The following is a 19,702-nucleotide window of genomic DNA, read 5'->3' on the forward strand; positions in this document are numbered from 1 at the left end:
CCCCCATTGCCCCCCAGTACCCCCCATTATCCCCCAGTACCCCCAGTGCCCCCAGTACCCCCATTACCCCCCATTATCCCCCAGTACCCCCAGTGCCCCCCATTACCCCCTATTATCCCCAGTACCCCCAGTACCCCCCAGTACCCCCCAGTACCCCAGTGCCCCCCATTACCCCCCATTATCTCCCAGTACCCCCAGTACCCCCAGTGCCCCCCATTGCCCCCCATTATCCCCCAGTGCCCCCAGTACCCCCAGTGCCCCCATTGCCCCCATTATCTCCATTACCCCCCATTATCCCCAGTACCCCCATTGCCCCCCAGTACCCCCATTATCCCCCAGTACCCCCAGTGCCCCCAGTACCCCCAGTGCCCCCCTTGCCCCCCAGTACCCCCACAGCGCAGTTGGCGCCCCCTAGCGGCGCTGTCCAGCAGCCTGCCGGCGGCAGTGCGCATGCGCAGCGGCGGGGCGGAGGGAGGGGGCGAGCTGGCGCCATTGCGCCTGCGCCGGGGGAGGGCGGTGGCGCGGCTGCGCAGCGGCGGGAGGTTCGGCGCATGCGCGGTGCGTGGCGGCCGGGCCGCCGGGAGCTGGGCCGCCTGCCGCGCCGTGCGCCCCCGGCCCGCAGCCCGCGGCCGCCGGTGAGTGAGGGCGGGGGCGGGGGGAGCCCTGAGGTGGCCACGGGGACGGGTGCAGGGGAGCCCTGAGGTTACTGTGGGCCCCCCGGGGGAGACCGTGGGGGTCACCTCCGGCAACCGTGGGGGCAGTCCTGAGGTAACTGTGGGCCTCAAGGGATCGGTGGGGCAACCCTGAGGTAATTTCGGGTCCCGGGGGATCCGTGGGGAAACCCTGAGGTAATTTTGGGTCCCGGGGCCACCCTGGGGGCAGTCCTGAGGTAACTGTGGGCGTCGGGGAGACCGTGGGGGCACCCCTGAGGTAACTGAGCCTCAGGGGGACCGTGGGGCAGCCCTGAGGTAACTATGCCCGCACACACACACACTTTCCGGGGAGACTGTGGGGACAGCCCTGAGGTAAAATAGTGCCCCCCACCCCCGGGTAAACTATAGGGGTCACCCCCCCGGCCCCCCCAGTAACCACGGGGGCAGCTCTGAGCTAAGTTTGCCCCCCCCAGGTAACCATGGGTGTCCCCCACTTAACAGTGGGGAGAGATGATGCCCCCCCCCCCCAGCATAACTGTGGGGCAGGCCTAGACTCCCCATCCCGGGCACCTCCGGGTGCTATGAGGATCCCCCCACTGCACAGTGACCCCCAACCCTGGGGTGCCTCCCAGTTACCCAGGAATACCCCTGGGTAAAAATAAATCAGACAGGGCTTTCTACAGAAGCCAGGACCATACGGCAGTCGAGTCTTGCCGTATTTAACACGTACATTTCCGAGCCCGAAGGGTGGCGAGGCGCGGCTGCCTGGAACAAAGAAAACGCTCGTTTCTGCCTTTTGTTTCTGCCGCGGCTCTGCCGGCGTGACCGGGACCTTGGATGCCTTGGACACCTGGCTAAAGCGAAAAGACCCCGATGCCGAGCGTGTCCACTTCGAAAGCTTGATTTTAGGGTGAAGGTGCCTGTGATTAACCTGATGTCAGTAAAGCTGGAGGCCAGTTCTGCTTCCGCAGTTTTATCCGAACTGGCGTTCGCTGCTTCACAGAGGCGCAGTTCAAACCCTGGCAGGTTTTGTCTCGGAATAACCAAAATAAAAACCTTTTTTTTTTTTTTTTTTTTAATTGTTGTATCCTGCGCTGCGTGTTACAGAGCAACATGTTGGGGCTCGCGACACCAGCCTGCTCCAGAGCTGCCGGTAGCTCTTGCCTAGGAGAAAAAGTGGTTCGAATCCTGGTGGAAAAGCTCCACGAGTTTTATTAGCTGGTGATTTGTTATTTTTTTTTCTTAATTCAGACGCTGTCTGTATTTCTGTGGCACTTTACAAGAAGCAGAAGACTCAGCACAACATTTTTGGCAAAGGGCTGTTTGGAGTAATTACTGCTTTGAGCAAAAGCTTATGGGACAGCTCAAGAGCAGCCCTCGTTTTGTCAGGCTCCTAATTGTAGACCTCGAATTTCTTCCCTGGCGCGCAAGGAAGAGGAGGCGCGGAGCTGTAAAGTGTTAAATTAAGGTTGGATTTAGCAAAGATGTTTTCACACCTCTCTGGGCTGGCTCTGACGGCTTTTCTTTTCCGAAAACGAGCAGCACGGGAAGTTGTTCGGAGAGGTGTTTTGCTGCTTAGAAATACAGGCTCTGCTGTTCGTGAAACCCCGCGTTTGTTAACACGAGATACCATGGAATTAAGAGGACGGGTCCTTCCTCTGGCCGTGTGTTCGAGGATGGTTACCCGATGGGAAGCCAACGAGGGCAGGGAAGCCTGTGGAAAATCGCCGGGGTGTGATTTAACTTGTAATTACCCCACTCAGACTGGTGCTGTTAACGATGCTGCCGTTGTCCCGTGTTTTCTCTCTCCGCAGGCACCATCCGTTTCCCATCTCTCCAGGATGAGAGAGGTTTGGGTTCGGCTTTTCCCCTCTCCCTGTAGTTGATAGTTTCGGAACCAGAGGTGATGCTGGAGTCGAGATGGCAGACAGCGTGAAAACCTTCCTTCATGACCTCGTCAGGGTAAGCCTCCGCGTTTCAGGTCCTCTGAAACAACTGGTCTCCTTTGCTTCGGTGACGGTGGGTCTTCCGCGGGGAGCACCCTCCTTCCTACGTCATCAAGGGTGGATTAAAAAATTGGAAGGAAAAGGGGCTCCGGGTGTATTTTAATCGAAAACATCAATTTTGTAAAGCAGAGAGAACCGCTCGCCGATGACAGTTAGATTTGACGTGGCTGTGTGGGATGTGTTGCTCCCCAAGAGTTTTCTAGAACAATTTCCTCCCGAGCTGGCCGTTGTGCGGTGTGGCTGTTGCAAAGGGCTCGGCGTTCATCCAGGGCGCTGCTGAACCTGTGAGGGATTTTCTTTGGGCAAGAGTTAATTTATAGCCCATGTGAACACCACAGTTGTGTCATGGTGATAAGGCTTCGTGTGAACTCAGTACTCCCACGCTGTCCTGTATCATCCAGGTGTAAATACAGGCTTAAAAACATGCGTGATGTGACACTAAGAAATAACTTGTTTTCAGAAATAACCCGTTTTGAAAAAACTTGCTGGGTTTGATCTTAAAGATCTGTGGCGCGCTGGCCATGATGTAACGCGGGAGGACTTGTGTCGTTTCACGATGCTCTCGCACCATCTGTAAAGCAGTGGGTAGAGCAGCCCACTGTGTAATTAACTTCCACCTCATTAGGTACCAGCAGCATCATGTTCTGCCATTTCAGATGCCCATTTGGCATCAAAATTTATTCTCTTTGGTCAAAAACTCCATATACCGAACCGTCGTGTGGGTCACCTGGGTAGTGACGCTGTCCTGGCTCACGCTAGTGTCCTTACGGTCTTTATTTTCAAGTGAAATGTTGATAGTGATGGCTATGATATATTTTTGGAGCTGGAAATCACTGCTCGTGGAGCACTAGGAGGTGGCACTTAAAGGAAACGGGTTTGCACGGATGCGGCTGATGCGAGGATGTTTCTGGGACAAGAACAGATGCTTTGATTTCTAAAGGAGTAAGCATCCAGCTTATACGTACAGTCAGGCCACAAGGACTTTGCACATCCTAAATATTTTGTGTAATTCTGTTTTTTGGCCTTAGAAATGCTGGCGGGAGATGAAGGGCTTTCTGCCAGACAGAAGAAACGGGCTGTGAGAGCTCTGACTCTTTGGCTTTTGCCAGGGTTATAAATAGCGGAGATTGGATGAGAATTCACACGTTTGAAAAAAAATAAATAAATACCGCTGCTCCTAAAGGTGCTGGAACGTGCGGTGATTTAGGTCACCGGGCCGTGGAAAACAGTCGGTGTTGCTGCTCCAAGTCTGGGCTCCGGCTGAGCCTGGTGCTGGCCTCCCCTGCTAGCCGGGGAGCGAGGCTGGCCACGTTTAAGTCCCTTTCCGGGAGGTTTTCCATGGCCTGGGTCGGCCGCATCCCATTCCCCGTCTCTCTGCGGGGTGGAGTGTGACGGCCTCTCCTCGTGTCCGCAGGGAATTAAGGACTCCATCTGGGGCATCTGCACCATCTCCAAGCTGGACGCCCGGATCCAGCAGAAAAGGGAAGAGCAGAGGCGAAGGAGAGCAAACAGCGCGCTCGCCCAGCGGAGGTTTCACATGGAAGAGAAGAAGCAAGAGAAGTGAGTGTGGGGCCTGACGAGTCATCAGGCGGGTAATTCGCTTCGCGTCTTTTAGTCTATCGAGGGCAGGGGGAGAGAGAGCGACTCCGCCCGGAGCTTTGAAGAGCTCGATGAATTGCAAAACCTCTGCAAGTCATAGTGATTTGGCAGTGGTTGTGTTTTTTTTTCTCTAAATATCCGTCGTATCGCAGTAGTCTGGCTAAAAGGAAAGTTGAGGTAAGTGGGGTTTAAGAAATAAAGCTGTTATTGTTGCCCGCGCTTGCGAAGATCTCCGTAAAAATACTTGTCAGAACTGTCAGAGACCTGCGACCTGGGTGTCAGCGGAAGCAGAACTGGTGGTGTACGCTTGCAAGTGGTTCATGAACCCAATTGCGCTGAAGCACAGAGCAAATAAATACAAAAAACGTGACATGAAACGCCCTTTTTCCACTCTGTGTAATGAAACTGGAACTGTTGTCGTGAGATAAGAAGTCAGACTTTTATGTTGTTTGACAATTAAGAGTACGCAATTAGTTTGAAATAATAATAATAGAAGGTGTGGAGCTATAAAAACTGAAAGAACGTGGATTTCTGGGTGTCTTTTCTTCCTGAATACTCGTGCTGTCTCTCAAAGATACGTCGTTGTTGTTGGTAGCCATGGGATCAGGGAAGAGACGGCAGCTCAGATCCGATTTATACGTCCGGGGCAGATCGAGTATCCTTTTTTCCCCAGCCTCGCCGTGTTTCTGCAGCCGTCTGTAGCGGTTGCATCCACGAAGGCTGGAAATGCCAGAATTATATTCACGTGGGAGTAAAACAGCGTCTGTTCTTGTATCTGACTCCCAAACCGCCCTGAGATGTTTCTCCGCTGCCCTAATTACAGTCGGGCTGGCACTTAACGCGGTGACGTTTGGTCAGTAATGCGCCTTTCAAGACATATTTACAAATTATTCACTAGCTCGGTGGGAGTCTGACTTTATCTCAAGATGATGGAAAAGTCTCCCCTGTCCCACGATCCCGATCCTCCCCAGACCACAGAGGTTCCTGCAGATGGGCTGCCCTTGAGGAATTATATATATTTTAGGGGCGACTAAACAGTCGTGTTTTGCTGTTTTTCTTTGTAACAAAGTCCCTTTGGTAGCAGAAGCTGACTGGAAAAGCGCTACGGAGTCCCACGGAGCTGCTCTCGTGCGCGTCCCTAGATACGCTGCAAGGAGAGAGAAGCCAAAACCACCCCGAGCTGAAACAGCCTCTTCCAAGAACAGAAAACACCCGAAAAGCCCTAATTTTATTGTGGCGAGAGTTGGAGGAGAACAAAGCCCGGGTTCTCTAATAAATGCTTAAAAATCTGGAAGAAAGCTTTGCTTTTCTTCCGTTTCAGTGCAGATATGGGGAATTAATAAAGGTTGAAAGAGTCTCCCTGAGGTAAATCTTCTATAGGCTGAAACCCGGCACAAGTCTGTGCAGGGATTTCTTCCAGGATTCCCGCCTTCAGATAAAATCGGGTGCATCACCGGCGTTGAGCTGGTTATCTGCGGCATTTCTAAGGTCTCCAAAGCGTGGGACAGAAGCAGTTGTCACTTGTTAGGGGACGTTTGTCCAGGCGCTGGGACCTCAACACGTGTCTCACCCGTCTCTCTCCTCCTGCTCTGCAGTGAACCCCGGATAGTGAGCCGGATATTTCAGTGTTGTGCCTGGAACGGAGGTGTTTTCTGGGTGAGTGGCGATTTTTGTTATTTTCGACGTTAAAAACCCTGCGAAAGCTAGCGCCCCGCTCCAGCCCTTGTACGCTGCCAGCGGCGAGCCGTCAGCTTGGCTGCAGGAATTGAGCCAACCACGTTCCCAGTCCCGATGCCGTGTTAGGGATACGGGATATAGGACCGTAGACTCGCTTGGGGAAACCCGCGCCTTGAACCCGAGCTGCTTTTCCGAGTCTTTGAGACTGCTCTTCGCCCAAATATTCAGCTCCTGCTCCGTTGCAGTCTGGGGTTTTGCTTTACCAAATGGAATATTGATATCTTAAAGACGTTTCCTCAGCTCTGGCCTTACCACGGCTGTTTCGTCAGGCTGTGCCTTAATGGAGCAGCCGCTTGGCAGCCTAATAAATCACCGGCTTTGTTTTTCCGTTAAGACTGTGGCCGGGTACGAGGAATCGGCGTGGAAATGTTAAAATTATCACAGATTTTGGCTGTGTTTAAACAGAGATCCTTGGTTCTCTCTATGGATCGCTGCGTGGCGGAGCGGGCAGAGGGTCTGCCGTCGGGTCGGGAGTTACAGGAGCACAAGAAGCGACCGTGCAACGTCTCACCGAGAACCTTTCTTGTTTCTTTTTCCCCGTAGCTTAGTCTCTTCTTGTTTTACCGAGTATTTATACCTGTCCTTCAGTCAGTCACGGCACAGATCATCGGTAAGTACCTTTCCCGTTTGTGTGTTACGGGGTGCTGAGCAAGCCGTGGGTGTGGGGGGCTCTCTCCTTGCCTTGTTTTTCTCTTCCTCCCCGTACCAATCAAGGCCGTCGTTAATTGTTTAGGAGAAAAGCACAGAGATGGATAACCCCGCTAACGGTCTGTGAGCAGCGCCGCGTGTCAGGGGTCTCTGGCCCGTGGGTTTTACCACTCAAAACACGGCTGTCAGAGTATTTTCGCAAGTAAATAAAAAGCAAGTGGGTGGGAATGTTCTTTTAAAGAGCAAAGGTTGGCGCCGGAGATGTCTCCTGTCCTCGAGCGCTGCAGTCAGGAGAAGTTCACCGCGGCGCAGAGACGGCCGCGCCGGGAAACGTTTAATTGGGGTTTGTGATGTGAAACGAGGAGTTTCCGTCTCGTCTCTCGAAGGTGACCCTTCCCTGCACGGCGACGTCTGGTCGTGGCTGGAGTTCATCCTCACCTCCATTTTCGGCGCCCTCTGGGTCCTTCCCCTCTTCGTGCTCAGTAAGGTTGTCAATGCCATCTGGTTTCAGGTAGGTGACGGGAACCCGGACCCCGCGTCAAGCAAGCGAGGGGGGGACGCGTCCTTGTTAAGGCTTACGTGGGGGGCGGCGTTTTGGTGCGAGACGAAAATCCCACCCCGAAAACGGGCTCCGGGTGTATTCCTGGCAGGCGAAAGCAGCTCGGAAACATCATCCCGGCTGCTTTTGGATTTTGTTTCCCTGAAGCCCCCGTTTCTCTTTCGAATTTCATTTCCTTCACGCCCCATTTTTTTTTGCAGGACATCGCGGATCTAGCGTTCGAAGTTTCCGGCAGAAAACCTCATCCCTTTCCCAGCGTCAGCAAAATCATCGCCGACATGTTGTTTAACCTCTTGCTGCAGGCGCTCTTCCTCATCCAGGTGAGATCACAGTCACCAGCCAAAAAATAACCCTCTGCCGGCCCGAGCCGCTCCGCCTCTGCTCTCAGGCGCCGTTCTCCCGCCAACCCAGAGCATTCCTCGCTCTTTTTTTCTTCGTTATTCCCAGGGGATGATCGTGAGCCTCTTCCCCATCGATATCATCGGCCAGCTGGTCAGCCTCCTCCACATGTCGCTGCTCTACTCGCTCTACTGCTTCGAGTACCGCTGGTTCAACAAAGGTGAGGGCCGCCGCCGCGCCGGGCTGATGGGTTTTCGGGATTGAGGGTTTCTCCGCTCGAGGAGCGTCCGAGGCTGATTTTTTCCTTGGGTTTTTATACGGAATGAAGTGTAACGAAGCTCTCTTCCCCGCCCCGCGGGTTCGTTTCTGCGGGATTTTCTTCTCGCCAGGAATCGAAATGCACCAACGGTTATCCAACATCGAGAGGAACTGGCCCTATTACTTCGGCTTTGGCTTACCGCTGGCTTTTCTGACGGCGATGCAATCCTCTTACATCATCAGGTGAGCCGCTGGCGGGGGGGCAGCCGTTTCGGACCCCGCCCGCCTCCCCCCTCTGCCTCTACCCAAACCCCACCCTTTTTTATTTTTATTATTATTACTTTTTTTTTATTATTTTTCCCCCCAGCGGTTGCCTCTTCTCCATCCTTTTCCCTCTCTTCATCATCAGCGCCAACGAAGCGAGGACCCCCGGCAAAACCTAGTGAGTGTCCGCCTGCCCCCCCCCCCCCACCCGACCACCGCGCCCCCAAAACCGGGTCGGGGGGGGGCGGCTTTTCCCGGCGCCGGGAGCTGACGGGCTCTCTTCCCTTCCAGCCACTTCCAGCTCCGCCTCTTCTCCTTGGTGGTTTTCCTCAGCAACAGGCTCTTTCACAAGACCGTTTACCTTCAGTCCGCCCTCGGCGGTGCTTCCTCCTCCTCATCCTCCTCCTCCTCCTCCTCCGACCGGCTCCTCTCCCCCCAGCCCTCTCCCGCCAAACACACGGCTGCTCCGGGGCACTGAGCCCCCGCCAGACCCCGCGGCCGAGGCGTCGCTGTCGGTTCTGCGTCTCCCTCCCCCCTCCGCCGCCGCGACGGAAATTTTGAGGGGGGGGGGGGGGGGGGAGGAAAAAAAAAAAAAATCTGGATTTTTAACCCTTGGGTTTTTTTGGGGGCCGGTTGGGGACTTTTCTCTAGTATTTTCACACTGAAACATTAAATGGAGAAATCACGACTCGCAGCCGTCCTGCGCCTGTCCCTGAGCTGGGCGGCGGGGGGTTCCCCGCGGCGGGTCGGGGCCCCCCCGGGGCCGAGGGCCGGGTCCCCGCCGCTGCCGTCCCCCGGGCCGCGCCCACGTGGCGCCACCCACGTGGCGGGGACGGCTCGCTTCCGCATCCGCCCACGTGATCCGCCTCGCCCCGCCCCCCCCCGGGCGCCGCAAGCCCAGACGGACACGTCACGGCTCGTTCGCCGCCAGCTCCTCCCGCCCCGCGCTTCGCCAATCGGAAGGCGCCGTACGCGGCTCGCACCGTCCCGCCCCCGGCTGAGTGCCCGGCGCCGCGGCCAATGGGCGCCGCCGCATCTGGAGTGGCGTCGGTGAGGACCGATGGCGAGCGAGTGGGGCGGGGCGGGGGGCGGGGCCGCGGCGGCGGGCAAGGGCGGCTGCGCGGGGCGGATGGCCGGGGCGGCGGGGCCGAGCGCGGCGCCCGGGTGAGGGCCGCGGCCCCGGGGGGCCTGGAGGGGGGCTGCCTTGTGCCGAGGGGGGCCTGGGCCCGTCGGGCGGGGGCCTGTGGGGTGAGGGGTTGTGGGGTGCCCAGGACTGTGGGGCGAGGGCCTGTGGGGTTGTGGGGTGCCTGGGCCTTGTGGGGGGCCCAGGTCTGGCATGAGGGCCTGTGGGGTTATGGGGTACCCGGGTCTGTGGGGTGAGGGGCTGAGGGGTTACGGGGTGCCCAGGGCTGTGAGGTGAAGGGGGTTGTGGGGTGCCCAGGGCTGGGATGAGGAAGTTGTGGGGTGCCCGGGTCTGTGGGGTGAGAGTCCGTGGGGCGAGGGTCTGTAGGGTTGTGGGGTGCCCAGGCCCGTGGGGTGAGGGACCTGTGGGGTTATGGTGTGCCCAGGCCTGCGGGGCAAAGGGTTGTGGGGTGCCCAGGTCTGTGGGGTGAGGGACCTGTGGGGTAATGGGGTGCCCAGGCCTGTGGGGTAAGGGGTTGTGGGGTGCCCAGGCCTGTGGGGTGAGGGACCTGTGGGGTAATGGGGTGCCCAGGCCTGTGGGGTAAGGGGTTGTGGGGTGCCCAGGTCTGTGGGGTGAGGGACCTGTGGGGTAATGGGGTGCCCAGGCCTGTGGGGTAAGGGGTTGTGGGGTGCCCAGGTCTGTGGGGTAAGGGGTTGTGGGGTGCCCGGGTCTGTGGGGTGAGGGACCTGTGAGGCTATGGGATGCCCAGGTCTATGGGGTGATGGGTTTGGGGATGGGCGATGCTGTGGGGTGCCCAGGCGTGTGGGGTGATGGGTTTCAGGGTGGGCGATGCTGTGGGGTGCCCAGGCGTGTGGGGTGAGGCACTGCTGATTGTCAAGGGCTGGAGCCTTTAGGATGTGGAGCTATGGGGTGCCTAGGGGTTGGGGGTGCTCAGGGCTGTGGGGTGCCCAGGGCTGGGGGGCAAGGGGTTGTGGAGTGCCTGGAGGTGTGGAGCGATGGGGTGCGCAGGGAGGTGGGGTGCAGGGGTGTGGGGTGCAGCACAGAGGGGCTCGTGGGGGGCACAGTGTCTTGTAGGACACAGTCGAGCTGGGAGGGGCTGGTGGCGAGAGCGGGGCTGTAGTCCAGAGCCCAGCGACAGCTTTTCCTCCTTTCCACCCCGGTACCTGGTGACTGGCCGGGGGCTGCTGGTTCCCCCAGTAGCTCTGGCATTACTGGGTGGCAAAGGGTCCCCCAACACCCCGCGAGTCGTCTGTCGGAGCTGTGGAAATCGGGGTACCCGTGGTACCGCGGTGGTAGAGCCGCTCGTGCCTGGGAGGCATCTGCGTTATATCGTTATTAGCTGCTGCTTATGATCCCCAGGCGAACCAGGAAATAATTACAACGTGGGGTTATTCCTGTATCAATTAGTGACGAACGTGTGCGAGTTGGAATCACTTCTAGGTCACAGAGAGACCCAGGCCCAGTTCGTATTTTATTTTTAAATCTCAGCCTGTCCAAATCTGCCCTCCCCGGCGTTGTAGTTCAGAGATGTGAACTGAGGATTTATCCACCAGTTCTGGGACTGACTTTGCAGGGAGTCGTGGGGTTTTTTTCTGGATTGATTGGGCAGAGAAGTATTTTAAAGAAATCTGAGTGTTTTCAAAAGTAGAAAGACATTATTCTCTGGCCACAGTTTCACTTCCTTGATGTCTAATACTAGGATTTTGCTGGCTCTTCCTCCACCCAGGGAGGTTCAATTAAACAGCCAAGTTGTCCGATATAAACAAAGCTGACTTACTGTGCTGGTCCACGTTAGGAAACCACTGGGATGTATATGTTTAACATCAATAATTCAAAGTGGGAGTGGCCAGTTCAGACCTCCTATATGTGAGAAAACAGCACCGACTTCTTGCCATCTCCATGGATTACTTTTTTTGTGCATCGCTTACAGGTGGTGGTTAAACTCTGGAGACCAGCCGGGGAAAATTTTTTGCTAAAAAGCTTACGCTTGGGTTTTGTTTTGTACGCAGAGAAACAGAGGCGTCCTCTGCCCCGAAGAAGTTCCGGTCTCTGTAAAAGAAAGAAAAACCTCCGCCGAGACTTGGGGCAACCGATCAGGTGAGGATGGGAGGCAAGGGGATTTGGGGAAGGGAGACTCGGATCAGCGAAAGCGTCTGGCAGGGGTGAAGGGTGGACGACAGCCTCCTTGGGCAGGAGTGGGGTATTTAAGGTCCTATTTCATGAAACCTTTAGAGACGTTGTGGGGCTGCCAGCTGGCTCGCTCTTTGATCATCTTCCCTGTTCGTTTTCAGGCGTTCAGGCATCCTCAATCTCTGCTTTTGATGTGAAAATGACCAAGTTAGGGTTTCTCCGGCTGTCCTACGAGAAGCAAGACACTCTGCTCAAGCTCCTCATCTTGTCGATGGCAGCTGTGCTGTGTAAGTCCGCACCCTGCCGCACCGGCCTCACGGGCGGCTGCCAGTGCCCTCAAAGGGGACCCCGGGATGGAGCCACCTCTGCTCCTTCTTCTCTTCTTTTATAGGTCTCGTCTTTCTTAAGTGAGCGCTCTTATTCCTTCCGTATTTCTTCCTTTGAAAAACACATCTTTCTTTATCTTCCCAACGACCAGTTTGAGACAAAAGTCACTTTAATCAGTCAAAGCAGATGATCAACCTAATAAAACTCTGGCCCGCTGAGTGCTGTAGATTCACTCTGCCCTTTTTCTGTGTTTGCAGCTTTCTCCACGAGGCTTTTTTCCGTCTTAAGATTCGAAAGCGTCATCCATGAATTTGACCCGTAAGTGTCTTCCTCCCGTTTTGTGGGCGCCTGCTGGGTTTTTCTCTTCCGGAGCACACGGAAGCTGGGTGGTGTTTGCTCAAGTTAATCCCCGTTGAGGATGAGGGATTTGGAGGGCAGTTTTCAGTACAGCTAGTTTTTCCTCTTCTAGACCCAAAATTCACTTCCCTGTTCCCAGGACTCATCCTGCAGCCTGGATCTAAGTTGGGATAATCGCCCAACGCCGCTTTTATGCTGGGATGTGGTTACTCCCTGCCTGAGCAGGGCACAGCAGGAGAGAGGTCTCCTAGTACAACTTGTGTCTGCGTCTCAGGGTTGTTGCGGGCTAAATCAGGCACAAGGGAGAACGTTACCTTTGCAAACCCACTTTTAAACCCCAAGGAGGAGGGGTGAACCTTTGCACCTGAGGTTTGCAATTTGGTACTTAACAACCTGTCAAAAGCTACCTCGTTGTCTGAACGCTCGTTAAGGACTGCAGTTGTGACCCGCAGAGCGGTGAGCAGTCAGTATATCTCTATCCGGATGCGGAGATGCTTAGTTCATGTCGCTGTTACAGGTACTTTAACTACCGCACAACGCGCTTTCTGGCGGAGGAGGGCTTCTATAAATTCCACAACTGGTTTGACGACCGAGCGTGGTACCCCTTGGGCAGGATTATCGGTGGGACCATTTATCCAGGTAAGCCGTCAGGCTTTTGCTGAGCCAAAACACGCCTCACACAAGGGAGAATGGGGAGAGGGGCAGATTTGGGAGAGGGGTGGATAGTGTACATGGAGCAGAGCCGTGAGCGCCAGCTGGGAGAGGAGGGGAGCTCAGGGAGTGCCCTTCATCGAGGCATCCTGGGCAGCAGCTCCCTCCTGGTGAGGCTTTCGGCTGCCCTGCTGTTAATTGCAAGCTAACGACCGCCGGTGCTGCGAGCAGACCGAGAGCGCCCTGATAACGGTGCCGTTTCTGTCCCGCAGGCCTGATGATCACATCGGCGGCAATTTATCACGTGCTGCACTTCTTCCACATCACCATCGACATCCGAAACGTCTGCGTGTTCCTGGCTCCCCTCTTCTCCTCTTTCACCACCATCGTGACTTACCACCTCACCAAAGAGCTCAAGGTAAGGGGAGGATCGGGGCGTACCTCGCAGGCTTTCGCTTTACGGAGGAGCGCGGGCTGTGTGCCTTTTGGAAAGGCAGCTGGCAGCTGTATCGGAGGTTTGGAGGTGACCACCACGCTGGTCAAAACCCAGCGCTTCTGGGAAATGGAAGATCTGTTTTAAAATTTTATTTCAACTCAATTTTTATTGAGGCTTACCCCTGCGTAGTATGGCATGATAACAAAAGCCCTAAAAACCGATGGCTTTTTCCACCCTCTGGCTGCGTTTTTTCTCCCCAGGATGCAGGGGCAGGACTCCTTGCTGCAGCCATGATTGCAGTTGTGCCCGGGTACATCTCTCGATCTGTTGCCGGCTCCTACGATAACGAAGGTGAGTTTGCGACACGCGGAACAGGGAAACCTTTAACAACTTTGGGTGCTGGAAAATGATGATATAGCTGCTACAGGGCACGATAGAAGAACCATCCTTTCACAGCGAGTTTACTAGCCCACCTGCTCAGAGGTCGGTGGTTGTTCTCGCCTACGCGGTTGAGAAGAGGGAGTGTTTCCCGATTCCAGCAGTGAGCGCACCCCATTCCCCGAGTATCCCTCTTTGCAGGGTTTTGCCACCTCCACAAACTCTGCTCGGGATCAGAGCTGCGGTGCGGCTTCCCCGTGTTTTCCTCTCCGTTCTGGCAATGACTTCGGAACTGGCAAAGGCAGCGATCTCGTTGTCGATGCCTAGGGCAGAAGAGGATCTAGGTTCCTCTCCCATAGCTGGGCTTTCGGGGGCCATGTAAGGAGTCGCTGTGTGCAGAAAGGCTAGCTGGTGTGGCTAGAAGAAGCCACGTGAGCTGTTATCTACAGTAAGACACAAACATCGCAGTGTTTCAATCTAGAAATCAGATATGAAACCCTTTTCCCAGGCCTGCCTCTTTGTACGAGGTGCTGTTCCATCGTCTGATGGAGCAGCAAAAGCATTTATATATATATGTTTTTAATGCAGTTGAGTGCTCTGGTGCGCCCCAGAGATTATATTGATGTTTCAGCGCTGACGTGGGCTTGCTTTGACCTTTCTGTGTCCTTCCACCCAGGTATCGCTATATTCTGCATGCTGTTAACTTACTACATGTGGATCAAAGCCGTCAAAACTGGCTCCATCTATTGGGCAGCAATGTGTGCTCTTGCCTATTTCTACATGGTAAGCGTCCCTTCTCCCGGCACCGAGGTATTTCTGACTCCAAGGACCGCTCTGGATACGGTGACCAAAAATACACGGCGTGCCGTTCCTGCGTCCTTCTATCCGGGGAACTAGAACCTCTGCGAAGGGCTTGGCGTGGAAATGGAATGGATGCTTTCTTCATTCGTTTCCACTTACCAAAACTAGCGGGTTTTTGTGCAAGATTTTATTAGTAGCGTTGAAAACCTGGGCTTCTGGCAGCTCTGACTGTTGAGGATGCCCTTGGAAAGAGCAGATCTCAGCTGGCGTTACCGCTGGGTGAAAATCCTGCCCGTGATCCCAGGAAAAATCAAACCTGCCGCCTTTGACTTCTGCTGTGCAACCTCTTCAGTCCTGGAACTTGTGGGTTTTTTGTTTGTTTTCTCTCTTGGCAGGTCTCCTCCTGGGGCGGCTACGTCTTTCTGATTAACCTCATCCCCTTGCATGTTCTTGTGCTGATGCTGACCGGCCGCTTCTCCCACAGGATCTACGTAGCCTATTGCACGGTCTACTGCTTGGGAACCATCCTCTCCATGCAGATCTCCTTTGTTGGCTTCCAGGTGGGGACCGGAATGATTCGCAGACTCAAGGGTGGTTATTTCGTGGGTCGTGGCAGAACAACAGCGAGATGGCACCTGGTTTCTTTTCTTGCCTTCGCCCTTGATGTTACAAGTGGGTGTTGGCTTCTTGTTCTAGCTCCCGTTACGCCGATTCGTTGCGACCTTTGGCAAGATTTGCTTTTGGAGGTGCTGGATGACTTTCAAAGCTGCTAATAACCTTCACGGCACCGGTTGCCTTTCATGAAAATATTTCTGTTTTCGGTGAAGGAAACACTCACGCCAGCGTGCATCTTGGTACAGCAGGAAAAGTGCCTGCTTAGCTCACGTTTTCAGGAGAATGGGTTTAATTTTCCATGTGGATTCCTATCTGGGAATCAAAGCTGATGTAAGAAAGTGACTCGTGCCAGCGGTGCCGTCCGCGGGAAGGGGACGGTTTCCCGTGACTTTGGCAGCGATTTTGCTGAGAAGTGATTTGTTAAAAAAAAAAAAAGCCGGTATCGGGCACAACGCGACTCTTGTTCTCCTCTGTATCCGATCACGCTCTCCCCTGCTTGCAGCCTGTCCTCTCCTCGGAGCACATGGCTGCCCTTGGAGTCTTCGGCTTGTGTCAGATCCACGCCTTCGTAGACTACCTTCGGAGCAAGCTGAACCCGCAGCAATTCGAAATCCTCTTCAGGAGCGTCATTTCCCTGGTTGGCTTCGTCCTCCTCACCATCGGGGCCGTGCTGATGCTGACAGGTAGCCCGAGATGGTGGCCACGATGAGCGCGTTTCGCCGCCGGCTTTGCCTCCTTTCATTTCTTTGAAGAGCGCATAATTTCTCAATCCGAATTCCGCATTATTGCGGTGTCAGCGCTGGCGAGCCCCCCTCTAAGGGGGAGGCTGGGACCTGCCCTATTTCGTGCGTTAGCAGGGAAATATTTAAGGAGCAGCTGTAAGATCTGGGCTCCGGGTGATACGAGGCGCAGGCAGAAACTCGCCGTGACTCAGCGCGCGCTGGGGACGCTGAGCTGATGCTTCAGAAACTAAACGTCGATCTGTAGTGGCGAAGAGATGCTAAAAATATAGGTCGGGCAGGGGAGAAGTCTTTTTAGGGTAAAATTGCACTTTATTTCCTTTCTAAAATGGTAGTTTTGAGTAATAAAGATGTTAAACGAGGTCCAGGATTGCTCATTCAGCCTTGCACGTGCTTCCCGTGTGAGGGAACGTATCAGCATTGCTGGTTACTCTCTGCTGGAACTGAATATGATTTTTTTTTTTTTTCTTCCCTCCTTTTTCCTAGGGAAAATCTCCCCGTGGACAGGGCGTTTCTACTCCCTGCTGGATCCTTCCTATGCAAAGAACAACATCCCCATCATCGCCTCCGTCTCCGAGCACCAGCCCACCACTTGGTCCTCCTATTACTTTGACCTGCAGCTTCTCGTTTTCATGTTCCCAGGTGAGTCCAGCGCAGATGTCGTCAGACCCCGATTTATTAAATCACCGTACGACACCGGAAGGGTTTTATTCTGCCGGCCGCGACCGCAGCCTTCCCTCTCCTCGCGGTGCTGAGTCTGCCGTGGAGTGCTATGTGCCTCCGCCGGCTGTTTTTTATTTCAGGCAACAGATTGCGAAGGTGAACCTGACCCATTTCTCTTTCCTCTTTGCAGTCGGGCTGTATTACTGCTTCAGTAACCTCTCGGACGCCCGCATTTTTATCATCATGTACGGCGTGACCAGCATGTACTTCTCTGCTGTGATGGTGAGGGCTGCTGCCAGCTGGGCGCAAGCAGGATGACGAAATGGTCTTCATGAAGCTGATTTAATACATTTTTCTGACCTTCTTGATCATGGTTCTTCCACCATGAGCTGATTGAAATGTTCATGAGGCTTTTCTCCCTTCCTTCAAACTGGTTTATTCGCCCCTCTGCGCAGCGAGGGAACGTGACGTTGCCAAACTTACTGGTTTTGGTGTTAACTCGCTTCCATATGGCCACCGCTGTCCGCCCCTGGGTCTCTGTTCCTGGTCTCCCATAGCTGAGTTGCAAACCCAAACAATTTCTCCAGGTATCCAAGCAAAGACCGATGACAAACGCTGCTTATGAGCCCGTTTTCACTCTTGCTCTAGCACCCCAAGCCCTAAATGTGGGTTGATTTCTGGTGTGGAGGCATTTACTAATTCTTGGCTCCACCTAAGGTTGCCCAAGGGTGTTAAATTGAGGTCACTTCTGCACCTTGGCCAATTTTGAGGTCTTCAGAGAACTTCCCTCGGGGGCGTCTGAGATGGTGGCAGCTCCCAGTCTGCACCCACTAAAATGATCAGCTACGGGTTTATCTCGAGGCTGATGTTTCTGCTGAATTCGAGGTGCTGAATTAGGGGTGGCATTTAATTTCTCTCTTCTCTCGGATTTCTGCCCCGATTTCTTCTCCAACAGGCACTGACGCTTCTACTGTTGCCCGTAGGTGCGGCTTATGCTGGTGCTGGCCCCGGTGATGTGCATCCTCTCCGGCATCGGGGTTTCTCAGGTGTTGTCCACCTACATGAAGAACCTGGATATCAGCCGACCGGACAAGAAGAGCAAAAAGCAACAAGACTCCACCTACCCCATTAAAAACGAAGTGAGTGTTGGACTCGGGAAGGAGGAGAAGACATCTAGTCCTGGTGGAGACAAGTGCGGGAAGCTGATGGCCTCTTCCCTCCAGTGTTGACCCCAGTTTGTTCCCCTCAGGTTGCCAGTGGCATGATCCTGGTCATGGCTTTCTTCCTGATCACCTACACCTTCCACTCCACCTGGGTGACCAGCGAGGCGTACTCCTCCCCCTCCATCGTGCTGTCCGCCCGGGGTGGGGATGGCAGCAGGATCATCTTTGATGACTTCAGAGAAGCTTATTACTGGCTGCGTCACAACACGCCGGAGGTAAATGGGAGTAATTCGGGCAGCAGGGACCCAACGTTGTCCACTGAGGTGCTGACGGCACGTCTGGTGTTTGGGTGCAGGACGCAAAGGTGATGTCCTGGTGGGACTATGGGTACCAGATAACCGCCATGGCCAACCGGACCATCCTGGTGGACAACAACACCTGGAACAACACGCACATCTCCCGCGTCGGTCAGGTAGGTCCTTCCCTTGCCTGCCGCCTTGCCCTGACTTTCTGGGGGCATCACGTGGTGTGGCTGACGCTGTGTCCATTCCAGGCGATGGCATCAACAGAGGAGAAAGCCTATGAGATCATGAGAGAGCTGGACGTCAGCTACGTGCTAGTAATCTTTGGAGGCCTCACTGGGTATTCATCTGATGGTAAGATCTTGCTCTGAGCTGGGTCAAACCCGTCCACAGAGCACTGGTGGCGCAAGCTTCTCCAAAACAGCTCTTAGAGGAGCAAAGTCCCACCTTCAGCTGAGGCTGCAAAGTGGAAACGGTACCAAAATGCTCCTCTCTGAAACCTGCACGTATCTCTTTTGCTCGCCCCCAACTCAACTCCTTGCTCTTTGCCCCCAACTCAACTCCACTCCTCACTCTTTGCCTCCAAATCAACTCCACTCCTTGCCCTTTGCCCCCCAACTCCACTCAACTCTTTGCTCTTTGCCCCCCAACTCCACTCAACTCTTTGCTCTTTGACCCCAACTCCACTCAACTCTTTGCCCCTCAACTCCACTCAACTCTTTGCTCTGTGACCCCAACTCAACTCAACTCTTTGACCCCCATCTCAACTCCTTGCTCTTTGCCCCCCAACTCAACTCCTCGCTCTTTGCCCCCCAACTCGACCCAACTCAACTCCTCGCGCTCTGCCCCCCAACTCAACTCAACTCGCTCTTTGCCCTCAACTCCTCGCTCTTTGCTGCCAACTTTTTGCTCTCCGCCTTTCAGACATCAACAAGTTCCTGTGGATGGTGCGGATCGGGGGCAGCACGGACACGGGGCGCCACATCAAGGAGCACGACTACTACACCCCCACGGGGGAGTTTCGGGTCGACCGCGAGGGCTCCCCGGTGCTCCTCAACTGCCTCATGTACAAGATGTGCTACTACCGCTTCGGCCAGGTCTACACCGAGGCCAGTAAGTCCCCAAAACTACCCCGTGTGAGGGGGTGACACCACTTTTGGGGCGCCCCACCGTGCCCCCACCGCTTTTGGGGTGCGATGCGGCAGCGCTGCCGGTACTTTGCCCTCTCCTAGAGCGACCGCCGGGCTACGACCGGGTGAGGAACGCCGAAATCGGCAACAAGGACTTTGAGCTGGACGTGCTGGAGGAGGCGTACACCACAGAGCACTGGCTGGTCCGAATATACAAGGTGCGGCCCCAGAACGAGCCCAAACCCCCCAGATTTGGGAAAAAAACATTAAATTTCACCTAACCCAGCCTTTTTTTTATCACCCAGGTGAAAGATTTGGATAACCGCGGCTTGTCGAGAACGTAGAGCAGCTGCCGCCGGCCGCGCACCGCACTGACCCAGCCTTTGCCTGTGAAGCAGAAATATTTTGGGGGGGGGGTTTGGTTTGTTTTTGGTTTTTTTTTTTTGGGGGGGGTGTTGTTTTATTTTTGTTTTATACCGTTTGTAAGCGCGGGCAGCGGTGGGACGTCCCTGCCCGTCCCTGCCTGCCGGGGAGTGATTTTTATATACACACGGAGCAGTCGCCAAATCAGAAATAACGGCTTTAACCGAGGGGGTTGATTAATGGGGAATTACAAATAATAATAATTAAAAAAAAAAAAAAGCTATTTTAGTGGGCTTTGGGGTTTTTTCCCCCCCCCAATTCCGCTGGGGGAGGGATTTTGGGGGCGTTTTAGCTTGCTTTTAATCGATCGGGGTGAAAATCTGGACTTGGCGGTGGGGCTGGGTCGTGCTGGGGGGGTGGGGAGGGGAAGGGGAGGGAC

The 19,702-nt window shown here is 54.8% G+C and overlaps 2 protein-coding genes across 5 annotated transcripts; both read left to right on the forward strand.

Moving 5' to 3' along the window:
• The first annotated feature begins 527 nt into the window (after positions 1-527).
• On the forward strand, positions 528-11,304 carry EI24 (EI24 autophagy associated transmembrane protein). 3 transcript variants are annotated; one of them, XM_075173111.1, is made up of 11 exons: positions 528-635; positions 2,468-2,615; positions 4,074-4,219; positions 5,854-5,914; positions 6,539-6,605; positions 7,030-7,154; positions 7,403-7,522; positions 7,650-7,761; positions 7,931-8,042; positions 8,167-8,241; positions 11,217-11,304. In XM_075173111.1, coding segments are annotated over exons 2-11 (861 nt in total). In that variant the 5' UTR covers positions 528-635; positions 2,468-2,573; the 3' UTR covers positions 11,218-11,304. The 3 variants fall into 3 exon arrangements, with proteins under 3 accessions (XP_075029212.1, XP_075029210.1, XP_075029211.1); XM_075173109.1 differs by lacking the exon at positions 11,217-11,304 and adding an exon at positions 8,355-8,637; XM_075173110.1 differs by lacking the exons at positions 528-635; positions 11,217-11,304 and adding exons at positions 1,761-1,874; positions 8,355-8,637.
• STT3A (STT3 oligosaccharyltransferase complex catalytic subunit A) lies at positions 8,984-19,529 on the forward strand. 2 transcript variants are annotated; one of them, XM_075173108.1, is made up of 19 exons: positions 8,984-9,113; positions 11,217-11,304; positions 11,499-11,624; positions 11,922-11,982; positions 12,539-12,660; positions 12,945-13,090; positions 13,369-13,459; positions 14,163-14,269; positions 14,683-14,847; positions 15,405-15,585; positions 16,129-16,284; positions 16,496-16,587; positions 17,289-17,444; positions 17,555-17,743; positions 17,824-17,940; positions 18,022-18,124; positions 18,695-18,883; positions 19,003-19,118; positions 19,206-19,529. In XM_075173108.1, the coding sequence occupies exons 1-19, from the start codon at positions 9,084-9,086 to the stop codon at positions 19,242-19,244; spliced, it is 2,274 nt and encodes a 757-aa protein (XP_075029209.1). In that variant the 5' UTR covers positions 8,984-9,083; the 3' UTR covers positions 19,245-19,529. The 2 variants fall into 2 exon arrangements, with proteins under 2 accessions (XP_075029209.1, XP_075029207.1); XM_075173106.1 differs by lacking the exon at positions 11,499-11,624 and having other exon boundaries at positions 9,032-9,113.
• Positions 19,530-19,702: the final 173 nt, after the last annotated feature.

Source organism: Calonectris borealis, chromosome 24, assembly GCF_964195595.1.
Source record: "Calonectris borealis chromosome 24, bCalBor7.hap1.2, whole genome shotgun sequence".
NCBI lineage: Eukaryota > Metazoa > Chordata > Aves > Procellariiformes > Procellariidae > Calonectris > Calonectris borealis.